This window comes from Argiope bruennichi, chromosome X1 (assembly GCF_947563725.1).
Source record: "Argiope bruennichi chromosome X1, qqArgBrue1.1, whole genome shotgun sequence".
In the NCBI taxonomy this organism is placed as follows: domain Eukaryota; kingdom Metazoa; phylum Arthropoda; class Arachnida; order Araneae; family Araneidae; genus Argiope; species Argiope bruennichi.
In genome coordinates, this window is record NC_079162.1 from 51,067,321 (window position 1) to 51,084,554 (window position 17,234).

General features: G+C 29.6%; 1 protein-coding gene across 2 annotated transcripts in view; it reads right to left on the reverse strand.

The window, feature by feature from the left end:
• The window catches only part of LOC129958805 (uncharacterized), a 205,479-nt gene that overhangs the window by 37,842 nt on the left and 150,403 nt on the right, over positions 1–17,234 (reverse strand). For both annotated transcript variants that reach the window (XR_008783319.1, XM_056071494.1), the window contains exon 2: positions 7,235–7,293. Coding sequence is in view for 1 of the 2 variants with exons in the window: in XM_056071494.1 (XP_055927469.1) it covers positions 7,235–7,293 (59 nt within the window). In the remaining variant the exon portion in view is untranslated. The remainder of the gene's footprint in view (positions 1–7,234; positions 7,294–17,234) is intronic.

Below are 17,234 nucleotides of genomic sequence, written 5' to 3' on the forward strand. Positions count from 1 at the left end.
TGAGCTGAGTCACATAACATCCCACTTTTAAGAACGGCTTCGGACGGATCTCTTTTTAGCTATGAACAGATGAGAATTAGAACAGCTGGGTTGGCGTTCCCCTCTCGTAGTTTTTGCGCCTCACTGACGAAATAACGTTTGACCCATTACGATAGACTGGCGTATATCAGTCTTTCATACACTTAGAATCTTTTCGTATGATCGGGTTTCGAACTGGGAATAACCTTGCTTCGAGTTCGAAACCTACCACAAGAATTCAGCTACCACTCTAATGTGCAAAAAATATATATTCTATATAGGTTTTGCTCCAAAAATTCGTTCACTTAATAAACAGAATTAACTTTTTACGAAAATAATTAATTCATTAAATAAAAATCTAGTATCACGTAGTAATATCGTAAAAGTACTTATTTCAGATTAAATTAAAATGTCGGTCATATTTGGCCAAAATCATAATGGAAGGAAAAAGGACGTCTTTCTGAGCCGTGGACAAATGACGAGGATGATGCCTGAACAAATGCCCTGCTTTTCAAGTTTTTCCATGCTACACCTTTGGGAAGACATTTGATCGCAACGATTTTGTGTGCACCAGATCCGCTTACACTGTGACTCTTCGGCGTAATTGGGTTTCAAATCTAGATTCCTGCTCTAAAGTCGATATCTTGCTATTAGGAAGCAGCGACCCTGATAAAAGGATTGATCTCTGCATAAATCTGATTTCAGATTTCTACTACCCATGAGCAAAAATTTTATATCATATGCATGATCATCTCATTAACAATTCTCAATTATTTCAAAGGAGGTGTTGTGCTGTACTTTATTGCTATGTATATCTATAGAAGTTTTTTGCTTCAAAAGTACTTAAATCTATTCGCAACCCTTGACTAGAATGACGATCATAAATGACTCATGGATAAGAACAAAAAAAACTGATAAAACAAAAATTAAAATATAATTTAAGAGCTAAAGAAGAACAATCTGTTTGCTACGACTTCAGATTACATTGGTACTACACAAATAAAATTATCCTAAAGTTGTCAGCGATGATAAAACAATTCATAAAAAAAATGTAGGAAAATTTATTTCAAAAATCAAAATCGTGAGCTTCGCAAAATAGGAAGTATACAAATATTTTGACTTTTCCCATATTTTAGATATTCATAAATCGGGTCTCAGTTTTTAAAAAATATTCATTTGACAGATTCGAAGGATCAATGCATCATTTTCACGTATTTATATAACTTTCTTCAGTTTGGAATATGTACAGAGGACTTTGTTCAAAAATAGAAATGGGAAGAGTAAATCGCCATTGTGTTTGAAATACAAAGCAATCGACTGTAAAAATATAAATGAAAAGAATATAAGGAAATCGGGATGTATAAATGGAAAAATAAAATGAAAGCCGTTTATCAGTTACAAATGAAATTCAATAATAAAATCGAAAAATGAGCTTATTGCGTCATGCATCAATTACTAAAATAAATAATTAAAATTAGCAAAAAAAATTATAATACAAAGGAAACTATATACGTTTCTCTCTAAAATAAATAAAAATTCTCAATAAAATAAAAACATTGCGCAGGTATGTCGAAATGTGATAAAAAAAAATACTTTCGCACATTGTACGAAGTACAGAAAAAGACAAAAAAAATCATGTTACGAGTGAAATATAAAAGGAAAATAAAAAAAATAATGATAAAGTATCACATTTTAAATGAAATAAATTCAGACGAAAAAGAATAGAAACTGCCCGGTAAAAGCAATGAAATAAAAATTAAAATACGTTGAGTTAATTATGAAACACCCAAAGGATTTAAGCTATTTTTCCATCTCATTTCCAAACAAAATGTAACGCGGTTCAAATTAATAATAATTTCTTTCTTTATGGGCTGTAAATTACATCACGTATATCGGAAAAAGGAAATACGATATCCCTGAAGTTTTTTTCTATATCCGTCAAAATGTTTTAGAAAAAAAAGGTGACTGCTATAAATTTGGAAAAAATACTGCGTGAGTGTTATTTAAGCTACAGCTTTGAATTAAAATAAATTATCAAACTTCATTTGATGTCGTTGTAAATGAGCGGAAAGAGAAATAATATAAAAGGAAACTGTGTAATGTTTTAATGCCATTCCTTTCCAAAGCGTCATACAAAAACAAATATTAACATTTATTTAAAAAATTTAAACAAATGAAAGCCTAAAAAATAACTCATTCCAAATTTAATTCTAATACTGGAATTTTTTCAGTGGATTTTAAGATACAGTAAAATAAGTAAATTAGTTGAATTAGGTTTATGATTTTAAGTTCTTGAGATTAAATTTTTTTTCCTCGTATTTCCGATTCAGGATTGTCATTTTCCCTTTATCCTTTCTTCTATTTTGCGTTTCACTGCCTGTAAATGTTATTTATTATCTCCTGGAACATTTATTTTGTTAAAAATTAAACTTGGATAGTAATAAAGGGATATAATCAGCGAAAGCTATTATTTAAAGCTATATAACTTCCCGGAAAACTAAACTGATACTTTTCTGGGAAGATTTTTAATGCTAATGTAAAACAAGAAGTGTCTAATATGAGAATTAATAAATCAGTTAATTGTCATATGACATACATACAGTTAAATATTCGATATTCATTTTGGAGTGTCAGTGCAATTCTTACTGTGTGTCCTACAAGATAAAGATGCATATGACTTCCTACTTTCTCTTCTGATGAAGTGCTGTTAGACATTAGATAATATACAGATGTACAGTGAGTTTATCCGTTAAAATTCTTCATGTAAAGTTATAGAGAGCAGAATTAATGAGTGCAACAAATTATAAAAGAGAAATATAAAATGTAATGTTTTAAAAAATTCTAAATTCTATTTACATTACATGAAAAGTGTCATCTAATATAAACATGTTTACAGACCTTTATCATCTGATTGTAAAATTAATTTCATTAAAAGATTTACGTATAATTATAAGGAAACAGGGATGATGTGCTTGGCAAATGACATGCGTTCTCTCAAGAAGCTTTTTAATATTGTTATAATGAGCATTAAGAATTATCTACAGAGAACTGTAAAGCTTCTGAGGCATTTAATCAATTTATATTTTGTTGCCGTGACTCAAACATGTTTTTTTGTGTAAGGATAAAACTAAACATGAATACTAAGAAATTAAGGGATCATTAACTTTGCGTTTTATTTATTTTTTCCTGAATCATAGCAAAGATAAATGAGCTGAAATCTGAAATAATTATTAGAGCATTATTAATAACAATATTATTAAGAGATTAATAATTACTTTTGATACAAGTATTCGTGAACATCACCTTCAGGAGGCAAAACTTAGAATATAATTATATATTTGAATCTAAAGTATGCTACAAATAATATTTTTTTTTCTTATTTCATAAGCATTCTGCCAATCTGCATGATATTTTCTACTACACCTTTCGTTAGTTAATCTATGACAATCATATCTGAGATAATGTTAACAGAATAACAGCCCGCCCAGATGGGCTGATCTTGTAGTGGAGAATAAAATATATAAGTAAAACATTCACCTTGCTTTTAATTTCTCAAAATACAGTTTTAATAAAAGCGTAAATTTATCTCTGTCAGATCTAATCTCAAAATTCTTTTATCAAAACTATCTTTTTAGCTTGCCCGAAAGAGTGCTCCGGAGATAAAGTCACTAAGAATTTCAGTCCACATACTTTCGCGTTTTCTTTAAATAGCCCATATTAGCCCCAAGTGAGCACTACAACTTTAAATGCACTTTCTAACGAGCTCACATCAGACCCATTGTTCACCCCTTTCTGTTTCGCCTTATCTTAAAATCCACGACTTTTGAGGATTGTTTAGATGCTTCACGCACACTTCTGTCTCGATTTTGTCAAGAATTATCTATGGCGAACAACAATCATTAAGTTTTAGCAAATAATCATACGCCAAAGAAATAATCATCATTAGCAGCGACAAATAATCTTTCGCCTGCGTTAATTTCGCAACAAATTTTACCGTTAAGGCAAGGCCAGTTTCGGAATTAGGAATCCATTCTAATGTCGTGTTAAAGTTTTGAAGAAGGTAAGTGATTTTGATGCCAAAAAGTAACTGAGTAGATTTAAGCTTGATAAAAGTAAGAAATACATTTCTTTCAAATGCAAAAAAAAATTCGAAACTTAAATGTTACAGGATATTTCTAATTAACTAAAAATATTAATCGTATTGGAGATAACTAGAGAGAAAAAGGAAGCCAGGTTTGTTCAAAGAACGAAGAGCTAAAGACATCTTTATTTTCAGCTAATATTTTTTAATAAGAATGGGAGATCCATTCGTATTAATTTTGAAATATATAGCATCTTATAGGCGAAAATAGCAACGTCACAACATGGATTAAGATAAAGGGAAGTATTAGATAAGCATTTTCCAATGCAAACATATGCATATTGTTACAAAATATTTTTCCAAAAATACCGCCAATCAATCGTAATAATGCAACACATTTAATCGCTAGTTCAGCAGCTTGCATGCTGTCTAATCCTGCAATTCCCCCGGTCTAAAGTGTTTGATTTTTTTATAGTTCCGGAAGACGGGGCTAGAATCTTCCAGACCAATCAGGGAGTATCTCGGTTCTTAGTGGATGGATCGTAAAAGTTCTCGAACTTTCCAGTATTCTCCATTTAGTCGCCAAACTCGCCAAATTAGTTACCAAGTCACCAAATGGTCGCCAAGCTCTGAAGTCATTGACGCGGCACCCGCTCAGCACGCACAGGACAGATCTTACAACGGTTTTTCCCACGATGACATTATTCGTGAAGGGTAGCAAAATTACAGATTTGTAACAATATACTTCCAATAGCTATTTTCTTCTTACACCGTGTATGACGCCATACTTTTATTTCATGTTTTTCTCGAAAACTGTGGAAGGTTGCGACATAGCTTTTGGTACAGTTTTTATGTACTTGAAACCAGGAACCTGGATGTACAAAGCATTAGCGGTCTTAATAGGACACTTTGTATATTCTTGTCATTATACGTTTTCATCCTATATTTTTATTTACAAGGAAAACTATACTGTTTAATTTAAGAATTATCTTTTTGTAATGAATTCAACACTAAATCTTTATTTTTAGAAATAATTTAAGCATTCTGAGATTTACTTTTTTTTTAATGAATTTCAATACTAAATCTTCATACCTACGAGTAACAAAAAACTCACAAAAAAAACATACCTTTAAATAGTTATCTTTCATTGAGTTAAATGTCTTAACAATTCAAAAATATAGACAATCCGCTAGAGAACGTCTAAAACCATATTATTCTTTAATCATATTATTGAAGTAAAAATGAATTTTAATTCTTTGTTTCATGTGCTAAAGAGGATTATCTGATTCATCTGGGGAAAAAAATTTCAAAAAAAAAAAAATATATATCACTCTTTTTATATACTGTGCCAACTGGGAAATATATTTTTAAAATAAATATTTTCAATCTGTATTAAAGTTAATTTTAAAGAAAGTAACAAAAAGAATTAATATGAATAGTCAAGATTCTTATTTTGTACTTGCATTGGGAATATTATACAGTGTTTGTTTTTGATAATTTTAAAGTGTTTGATTTTTTTGTTACCAATAATTATTATTAAAAATTGAAATTGCAAAGGATATTTTAAATCTTGAAGAACTACAGGATTCTGGATTCAAGGCATGAATAAATTAAACTATAACATTCTGAATTTCGCCTTATCAGAGATTATGTAGATTTAAAGTTGCATTTGATGCATCTTATGTCTGATATGCCATAATTAAAATGGTTTGTGTAATATTAAAAATATATGAATTTGGAATTAAAGAATATTACATTATGGTCATCATATGCTGGAACTGTTTCTAAAAAATATCTGTATTTGAAAATAAATCCTGATCGATTTCTCAATTTAAGGCGGTCACATATGAACATCCCGCTTTCAAATATGAATATTTCCCATATGGACATCCCCGTTTGATAATAGTATATTCATATTCACATTCTGAATATTTTAAAATGCTCTGTAAATCACTCTGAATATATTAAAACACTGGGTATTGATTCCGATGCATTAAAACAATCTGATATTGTTTTGAATGTATTCAAACACATTGGATATTGATCTGAATATATGCAAGATCGAATAAATTAAGCTTAGACACTCTTATAAAAAAAGTAAAAGAGCCATGAATTCTAAAATAACAATTTTTTTAAAAGAATTTAGAAACATAAAATTGTGTGCGGTTTTAATTAGTATTTATATGTAGATCTGAAATAGCGTAGCTCTTCTAGTAGTATTTCATAACTTATTCGCGAATTCTATGTTGTCAGAGAAAATATGTCTTTGTTTTTGATAAAGCACATATGTCTATAATTTTTGCTAAGTAAAAAAACTATTAATAGTTCCCCATGAAGTATAAAAGTTAATTGAAAGGGAGATACAGTTTTCAATATTACTCATTTTTCAATATTACTTCATATTACTTCATTTACAATATTTCTCATGTAAGAAACACTTTTTGGAAACTTGCTAATAAATTTACTGATTTTAGAAAGATTTCTATAAAAATATTAAGCAAATATTTGATGGAAAAGTTTCTGTCAACAGCTTAATATTTGAAATGATAAATATCGTCTGCTACTTTTAAACTTATTCTTGTTTCAAAATGTCTCATGTAAACAACCTGTGGATTGAAGGATATGTTTTTGAACTTCCCGAAGGGAAATATTCCTATTCTGTAATTCAAACACGTTGCGAAATGCACGGTATTAAAATTTCTAAATACAAAATAAGCCACATTATTAATCTGAAAGTGAAAAAACGTCAATGATTACTTCTACTTGGAAAGAAGATATCAAACGAATACCTGACAATGGTACGTCATATTTCAAACCTTTCTAAGGTAAAATTGACGTTAAAAAGAGAAAATTCGATAATGCAGAAATAAATTTTAAAGTCTTTAAATACATCTGTAGCAACTATAAAAAATAACAAAGAATTCAAGTAAAAAAATAAAAATATATGATGTTCATCAGTTTTTGCTGAAACATGTGGATCTACGCATAATATTTTGTATAATCCTGTAAGAAGTCCATTTAACATGAGATAAAGAAAAATACATTGTGACCCTTGATGAAGCGTGGGTTTTCCTAAATCACAGCAACAAAGGTTTATTTACTATCAAAAAGGAAGAGAAAAAGAAATATACAAACCTTTACGTGCATTTGCAGAAAAAGCTTCAGTAAGGGATTTATGATTGTGAAGTATTCTCCTACAATGGGAAATAAAAAATAAGAGAGTGAAAAAAAATCAGTTTAAAATTTTAGCAAGAGAAATTATTGCATCTGATATTTACAAAAAAAAAATCAATTTCTTTACCCCAATGATTTTCAAAGAGTGAAACTTCATTGAGATATTTTTCAAGTCATACTTCGAAAAGCACCATTGCACTCCTTCAAACAACATTATGATTGTTAGCACAGATATTACATTTATACTCTTTCAAATATTCCTGCGAAGGCCCTTACATTTCATGTATAAACTATTATGACTTTAATCTGTTGAAAATAATTATTTCTAAATTCAAACAAAATCACGATTGATGGATTCTAGAAAATAGTGAAAGAAGAATGGAAATCAATACCCCTAGAAATTTTACGAAAATGCCTTCTATCATGGAAAACACGACGCAGATTTATAATTAAGAAAAACGACTATCACACCCAACATTAAAAAAAAATGATTAAACGGTTCAAAATCCTTCTAAAAATCTATAAACACTTTTGTAATACAGCTATTGTTTTGAATGATATTACATAGCCCAAGCATCATTTTGGTGATACGTGATTTGTATTTCTGACTCACTGAAAGACTCAGAAATGATTGTTAATGACAGTGACTGAATGACAGTTAACACTTTTTTTAAAAAAGTTTCATTGAGTAACAAGATGGAAGTTTTTGTATTTTTATTAAATATTGATTCATGGATACTTGTGTTTCAGGAAATCAAGATAACTTATAAACAGCCATGTAGACAAAGAAGTTTAAACTAAAGCTTAGATTGGTACACTATCATTTCGATTATTGTATAATTCTTTAAGCATTTTTCTTCTAATCCTGACTTTACCGTACAAGAAAAAGCAAAATATTGTCGACGCCTCTCCACCAATGTCGGAAAAATATCTAAAGAAGGATGACTTAAATATCACTTGTTACCAATATTGAATAAAATTTTTAATTTGCATTCAGACATTTTTGATAAAACCGTTTTAGTCTAAATGATTCTCTTACCTAATTTTACCTCAAGTATTGAGAAATAGCATAAAAAAAGGGATATTAAAAGTAATTGATACTTTAGTATTGTTCTGTGGTGTCTCCATTCACAGTTTGGTATCGTTCTATCAAGCGGTGAATAGCTGTGCTCAAATACTGTTAAGAAAATTGAACCATCAAACCGTTAGAATTTCACTCCTCTTGCGGAAGTAACCGTTTTTGTTTCAGTTAATTTTTTAACAAGCACCCTATTGTTTCTTTTGTTACTCTATTGTTTTACTTTATCATTTTATATCAGTTGTTGCGAAGCATAGGTTTTGAGCTCAAGTGTCTGGTTCTGGCTCTGATATCACCCCCGTCATTTGATCATAGTTCAAAATTAGAGATTCGTTTTGAAACAGTCCTCATATTTCTTTAAAGCGGAGTGACAAAAGGTTATCGATCTCTTTAACCCATCTTCAACAAAGAGTTAGGAAATCTTAATATGATAATTCTTTAGACACCAACTTTTTTTTTTCTGGGGTGATCATATATTACTTAGACGTGTCTTAGTACGCATACTTCCTGATTGTGCATGTAGTTCATTATTAAATCATGCAATAATGTATGTTACTATTGTCCAATTGGATAAAGCGTAATAAAGATTAAAATATAAAATGCTACAATTTGACACGTATAGCAAACAAGAATTTGAATGGTCTATCCGATTACACAGCATTAATTTTTAAAATTTTATTTAGATCAGAGGCACGCAAAACTGCACAATTATATTGCTGATATCAAAAATATCGCGGATGAAATAATATATAATAAATTATTATAACATTGTTATATAACACGATATTAATGATACAGTACAGTAGACAATAATACAGTGTTAAACAACAACTTGATGATATATTGCTCAACATTGTTATATTATATAAATAATACTACAAAAGTATCAAGTTATTAGACAATATTTTAATGTCTCTATCAAAGTAATCTCCTCCAGTTGTAATACAATCCTGACAACCTTTTTCTGATCCTCAAAATATGCACTGAGGTCGTTTTGAGGAAACCTCAGAAAAGCTCTTAATAAATTTTCTGCTAATATATCAATATACTCAAAACTATGATCAAGAAAACCGTGGAAAGGAAGTAACATGGTACCATATCTAGTGAATACGAAACTTCTAGAGTCTTATTTGTTGAATTACTTGTAAAATAACATTAATATTACTATGGTGCAAAACCTATGAATTGTCTTGTTCAAATCATTTGCAATGTAATAAATTGTTCAAAAATGACTATGAGGACTTATATTATAAACGGTTAATATTTCAGGAATTTTGGACAAACCTGACTTTAAAATCTTCTGTCACTCAATACGCACCTATAATTTCAAAGACCAGTGTTTCAACCAGTGTCTTTGTGTTGTATTAAAATTTAAAGGTCTAAAACTGAATTCACCTAAAGGTTTTTTAACGTTGGAAATTCATCATTACTTAAGTTTGCATAATTAAAATTTTTGAGCTACTAATATTTCATTGCTATCTTTTTAGAATCGAATTCCACTAACCTATATTTAAATAAAATGTGAACATTTGAATTTATTATTTAAGAATATTTGAAATTGTAGGCCAGTAATTTAAAACTAAAAAAATGATTAGAACTTTTCTCCAATTTTATGCACTGTCATTTTTTTTCTGAAATATTCTTTATATTTATTTTCTAATTAAAGTCAATATTTGAATTTTCAACAATATTTTTATATAATTGCATTTTTTAAATATATTTTATTCCTAACAAATAATATATTCAAACATATTCTTCATGGAATTTAAGATAACTAATTTGTTTTTCGAATTATTTTCGCCTTATAAAAACTCAAATGTTTTTTCTATAAGAAAATCGTAATTAATTTTTTAAATTCAGAAAGCTCTTAATACCTAAAATGTCCGAGAACAAATATAAATTTCTTTTTCTTTAATTCACTATATACAGAAAACTCTCAATTCCTGTCTTTATTATTTCACGTTATTATTTATTTTTTAAGCCTTTTAAAGACTCCGTCGCGTTATTTCATTTATTATTCAAATAATTCTTATAAAACTCTAGACCTAAAACAAGAAAGAAAAACAAAGTTGTAGAAAACACTGGATTTTTAAAAATTCGTAAGAGAATTACACTGAGCAAATTTAATTACAATTCTGTAAAGACTATATACAAACAGATAGAAATAAGAAAAGCATTGGAAAAGTTCGGCAATCGCGTATTAAATTAGACGAAAAAAGCTCACTGTAAGAAGGCCCACCGGGTTCTCGAGACAAAAAGGCGAATTTAAATGAGGATTTCATTTTATTTTTCTCGTCATCAGAGTACATCAGAAAACATCCAATTAAAGCTAGTGCATAGAGCATTAGAAAATGTATAGTGTAAATTATAAAAATGCCAGTCTCTTCTTTAGGAAAATATTTCATTAGTTAGTAATTAACAACGAAAGAGAAAAATAAACAAAATTCGCTTCGCATAGCATACAGTTTGTGATATCATGTATATATTTTTTATCTGTTTAACTTAAATAGCGCTATTGTAGCTCTATCTTATCGTCAGTTGCTAATTCATTTAACTTCAACTCCTTTTGTATGTCAGTATCGTAAATTTATAGTTTTAAAAAGTAGAAAGTCTTTACTGTTGTTGGATTAATGAAATTAGCGTTTTCAGTTCATGCGTCACTCTTTTATTAAATATTTCATTTTTATTGTTTTACTTTTGTTGCAAAAATACAAATTGTTGTTAAAAATACAAATCTCTCATTGTAAATTTAGCCTACACTGTAATATTAGAAAGATATTTATTTGAAGTAATAAATTAAATTACAACATACATTATGTAATTATTATGTAATGCGTCTTCTTTTAAAGAATTTTATTATTATTTTTTTGTATGTTCGGTGAGACTTTGAAGCCGATGTAAGGAATGGATTTTTTTAATGGTTAAATTAATTATTTTTGTATGAAATGGGCTTAAAAAGGTTTGAAAATTTAAACTGCCTATATTTTATAAACCTATAAATTGACACTCTGCTTCATTTTGAACATTGTTACTTTCAAATCAACTGATTTTAATGATGACACTTTAGATAAGTGACTCATCATTGAGCAGTATGAATTATTAATAATTTTTATGAGTCCTATAAAAACTATTATGGTTTATTTATTAAAAGCTCTTATCAAATTAGTATTTTTCATATAGCACGATGACTGTGCTTGCTAACTGATACCCATTTTTAAAAGAATTGCTGGTGTTATGGTTCGACTGACATTTGTTTTCTGGCTTCCTTCTAAGAAAGCACAAATATAGGCCACTTTCCCCTGAGATTTTTCCAAAAATGCTTTCTATCTCTATATTTTTGAGCTGGGCTGGATTTCTTAGGTGCAACTAAGAGACTCCAAAGTCGCTATTATCAACAGAAAATACCACGCTTATCCTTTAGTATATGTCCTTGACTCGTGGACTTCTCTAAGTATGCTGTACTAAGCGGGATTAGAATCACAAAATAAAATAACTATATAAATAAAATAAGATAACTTTATAAAATAAAATAACTTTATCGTGTATTTAAAATGTAAAGCATAACCTATTCTGAACTTGTCGAAGTCGTTCTGTAAAATGATTGGGTAACACGAAACAATGCCATTTACCACAAGGACTCAGGACCACACATGCCTATACCGAAAATCGGTACCCGATTCTTTCACGCCAAGTTATCTGAAATTAGTATGTTGATCTGCAATTCATCAATCAATAACAACTAAAAACTGAGAATTCAAAAAAAGGTTCAATCCACCGTTGCAAAAAGCTTCCGCAATCACCGGTAAGTATTTATCTCCATTTATATCTTAGAATTGCCGTTGGTCGTAATATATACAGCACAATAAAATCAAAGTATATAAACAACATATTCATGTCAGTAATACGAGTATGAAGTATCTCAGTCTTGTAAAAATAATGGGGAATCCTTAATTTTGAAAATTTGCAATAATATCATTAACAATAAGTTTGATTTTTTGCAATAATACGCGGCAATTCTAAATTTTTTTCTACCTTTTCTATATGAGAGGAACATAAATATTGCTAAGGATCTAGAATATTGCTTCTTTGCCATGCAGTGAATCTAATGATAGAAAAAAAGAGATTTACAGAGAATCTTAATACATGGAAGCAAATGATCTCTGATCTTGACTCCTCCATTTTGGCGACAAAAAATTAGGGCTCAGAAAATGCAAAAATTAAGATCATACTTTTTGGGGGAAGCGGGACCTGGAGAGTCTACTGGTTGTTTTGACTTATGGAACTTGTCATAGACAAGCCCGTTGACAAAGTCAGCGATTTTAAGCCGAGTTTGTGCAGGTATAGGCCCCTGAACACCCGAGGGCAGAAGTCTGACTTCTAGCTCAAATGAAGATGACATTCACACACTCGCTTGCACAACCCCTCTTTACAGGGGGGGGGGGGGGCTTTCACACACCTCAGAGACAGAACACAGGGTAAAGAACAACCATGCCCTAACCAGGACTCGAACCCGGCAAACCCAGATCACGGGGAAGACGCGCTACCCCTAGGCCAAAACGCCAGCGAGTCTACAGGTGAATTCCATGGAACGTCTCTCACCTATCAAAAAGCTATAAATATCCTAGATGCTCAAAACGAGTAATATTTCTCTAGGGTGTTGATCACAGAGAGAGCAAGTAAGGTGTTAGACTTCGTGTTTCCTGGAATATTCGTGGAATAAAGTGTGGTTTGCCACAATCCAGCCTGTAAGACAACATTTAACATATATCCATCAGGCGATTTTCCTTACAATATAGTGCGCATGTGTTAACGCATTTTCAAATACGTTTATTTATACTGAAAGTGCTTGCATATGCTAAAATAATAAATAATTTTCCTGTTGCATAAGGTTTTTTTCCATTTTATAAAAGTACGAAATAGAAGGATTTATATAAAAGTTATTCTATAAAAATAAATGAAATAATTATAGTAATAGTGTCCTATTATGTGTAAAGTATGTTTGGCAAATTCAATGATTTCGTACCATTTCATTAAAATGTGAAGTGGAAATTGTTTTATAAAATTTTCCATTTTAACAAAGAAAGAATAAAAATAAATGCAAAAAATGCAATAAAAACAAATATGAGGGGGAGTGGCAGTTTTAATTCCTATGGGAACAGAAATATCCGAAAAAATAAAATCAAGAACCCACTCTGAATCAAAATATCGAATTTTGCAGTTTCAGAAGTGCATAATTTACAGGGAAACTAAATTTCCTAACAGCAATTCGAAGAATGTCTAATGTATTCATCCTTCCATTCAATAAAGAGCTTTAAATTCTTAACCGAGTCAGTTTTCGAGAGTAGGAATGCACCCCAAAATATAATTCCTTTCCAAATAGATGGAATAAGAACATTCGAAAGTACTTCCAAGATTTTATTTAGATCCTTCAAGTAGACTTTCCATCGTAATTATCGAAGGAGAAAGAATAAGCTCGACTTTTATTCCACAGACGATTTTAAGAAGCATTCCGCGCATACTGCTATTTACTCAAGTGGTCTAAAAAGAATGCTAACAGCATTCGGTGCTGTCTACTTTCAATATCGCAAGAGTTGCAACATTTTTATTCTTTTGTTCTGGTTGCAGAAGTGACGAACTTCTTTTTGTATCTCTAGAGTACTGGTAATTGGCGGAGAGGCCAAATTAAATCGTGTTATACAGCATACACAATTTGCTATTCTAGAAACTGCTTTTCCCGAATGTTTTCCTGAGTACTACTTTTACGGCTAATTAGTGGTTGTTTGAATGATATAAGAGAATTGCTAACTAGTCTCTAAGTTATTTAGGTTAAGAATGTTTAATATTTGCAGAAAGAAATGCCAGGAGGAATGCTATAAAAACTCTTTTTAAATGCAACTGTTTGGTTTTTATTTCATACATTCCTTTGAAAAGAAGAAATTATTGTTTTATTTTTTGTCTGTCCTATTTAATAGTTTTATCACTGAGAAACAAAGATTTAGGACACACTTTGGGTCTCGTGTTTTTGATTAGGACACATACAGTTAGAAGCTTTCAAAATATACATAAATATATCATTGCCTATAATTTGATATCTTTATATTTTATCTTTATATCTCGATAAAAGATAAGTCGATATCTTTAACATTTATATGTTGCTTATTTCTCTTTAATTACAACCTGAAGATGTAAAATTCAAAGTTAAAAGGCAACTGTAAGAAAGTCAAGACTCAATTTTATCGTAGAAAGGAGTACTATAAGCTTTGTGTTTGATCGGAAATTTAATTTCCTGAGTAATTACTTGTAATATTTTGAATAAAACTTGTCTTATTCATTCGATCACTTAAAAAATTTATTAGTGACTTTTTATGATTAAATTTATTTTACTCAAAAATTTTCTTGGAAAGTTGTTGAGTAAAAATAGTTTTATACATTTAAAAATTCTTCACATTTGGTCTAAAGCTGATTAAGAAATTGAATCAATAAATTAAAAACCACTCCATGAAAATCTTAGTAGAAACAAAATTTTCTACAATTACAGAAATGGAAGTTTCCCTTTTTATAAAAACCAGAAACTAGCCGGAATGGCCTCTCTAAAATTTTCTAGCATATTTCTTATTAAAGACGTTACCCCACCTCACACAGAAATTGCGGATCATCAGCAAAGCCATGAATGCTCAGGTTTTTATTTTTTCAGACTCCAACACATGAGAGATTTGTGCTTTGCAGTGTCATTAAGAAAACCAAATTTGCATTTTGGACGTTTTTTTGGACATTCAAACCAATATTTAACACAGAAATACACTTTAAGTAAAAATATCACATACAAAAATTCACTTATCTAAATCATTGATTTTTATTTATCGCATTTACATGCATACTGATGTACAGATTGTCAGACAGAAATTTGATGCAGATCTATACTTTAGTACAGATACTGTATACAAAATTTTAATCATCTAACTCTTTATGTGTTGTACTTAATACACTTACTTGCTCTCAAACTGTACAAACAGAGCACAATTCCGAATGAACTTCATTCAAAATTTGAAAGAAAAAAAAATCTACAAATTTGGTTTAAAAACCATATGCCAAATTTCATTCGTCTACACCAAAGTGTTTTTGAGGTATCATGTTCATAGACAACAGAGCGGCTGACAGACATAATTCCAAAAATTCCTCTCGGCAAGCTGGAAGGCAAAGGTAGATTCCTTTATATCTAAGTTATTGTATGGCTAAATAAATTGTTGATGTTTGAAACAGTCAAAATTAGGACTCGAAAATCACTCTTCAGCCCCAAACTTCTAAGATATTGTAGTTATCGAGACGCTTTCGATACAAAATTATTTATCTTAATGTGATGCTAATTTTGCTAATTGGATTTATTTTTCTATCTTCAATATTAAGAAAGTTATAGCGAAATGAAAATTTCTACCCGCCCCCCATCCCACTATTTCCACTCCCTTTGAGCTAGACAGGCCATTTACGAAGATTCATTCGAGATTTTTACATTTTTAACAATATATTCTAAACCAGTTAAAATCCAAACAAAATTACTCCAGTTATATATATATATATATATATATATATATATATATATATAAAATTCATGAATAAAGGGTGGTTTTGAGCTCTAAGATCCATGATCGGCGAAGAACTGAAGAAATTTTTCCGGAAGTCTTGTCATGAGAACCATTACAATAGGTAGTCTTCCTATGGGAATCTACATAAAATGTACTTTTCGGACTGAGGTATATGAAGATTCGTCAAAATTTCGGATCGAATTTTTTTGAAAATTTCTCTTTGTGTATTACGTATATCAGAACTTAGAAACTGACCAATCCGACAAGAAGAATATCAAGCGTTTTATTGTAGAAGCTGAAGGAAACAAAATGTTGTAAATGTCCATCGTAAAATTTAGTTTTTTGCATTCAATTAACAACTTTAAATTGTTAAGTTTTGAAAGGAATGCGTCCAAAAATACTTCTGCCATTCCATGAAGATGATGGACATCTGAAAGAAATTCCACCCTTTTATTAATATATTTCAAGTAGACTTCAAATCTTAATAATTGAAGAACAAGCAATAATATCTTTTATTCAACAAATTGAAGTACGTAACAACTTACCCTTCTTAATGATATTAAATGAACGGTTGATTGCTTTTGTTATATTCTATAGCTAATATTGCAAATTTGGCATTTTTAAAAATTCTTATATATTTTTTACATATAAAAGTGTTTGGTTTCTTCTCCCTAGAATTCCAAGAATTTTCTTTTAAGCCAAACCGAATCACATGACACAGCATAAAAAATTTAATATTCAGAAAATGTCTTTTTTTTTTCGGATGTGTTTCGAGAAAATTTTTACTTACGTGATTACATGATATGTATTTATATTTAATTATGCTTAAAGCTTTCATATCGAAGAGGCTTAATGCTTAATGAAAAAATGCTAAAAACGCTTCGATAAATAATTGTGAAAATTATTAAATAAAAACATTCGTTTTGCTGAAAGAAATGAACATTCTTCAAATTTCAGCTTATTAAGTCACATAAAAGAGTTCTTTAATATTTTGGGGCATGAAAGCGCAAAAGAATGCATTCTTTATATTGAAGTTAATTTACGTCGTAGTTAATTAGGAATATTTTTAAATATTTGTTTTATATATCCTTGTGTTTTACTTTTATAAATTTAATTTTTTTATTTTTGAAAAGATTTTTATTTTAAGTTAATCGGAACTTTTTAATGAGTTAGATAATATTGAATACCACATAATAATGGTTCGGATTCGTATGTTGTAGAATCAAAGCTTATTGAATTGCAGTTGAAATGTCGTAGCTTGAGTAACATTTTAGTTTTTCTTGAGTAACATTTTAGTTTTTCT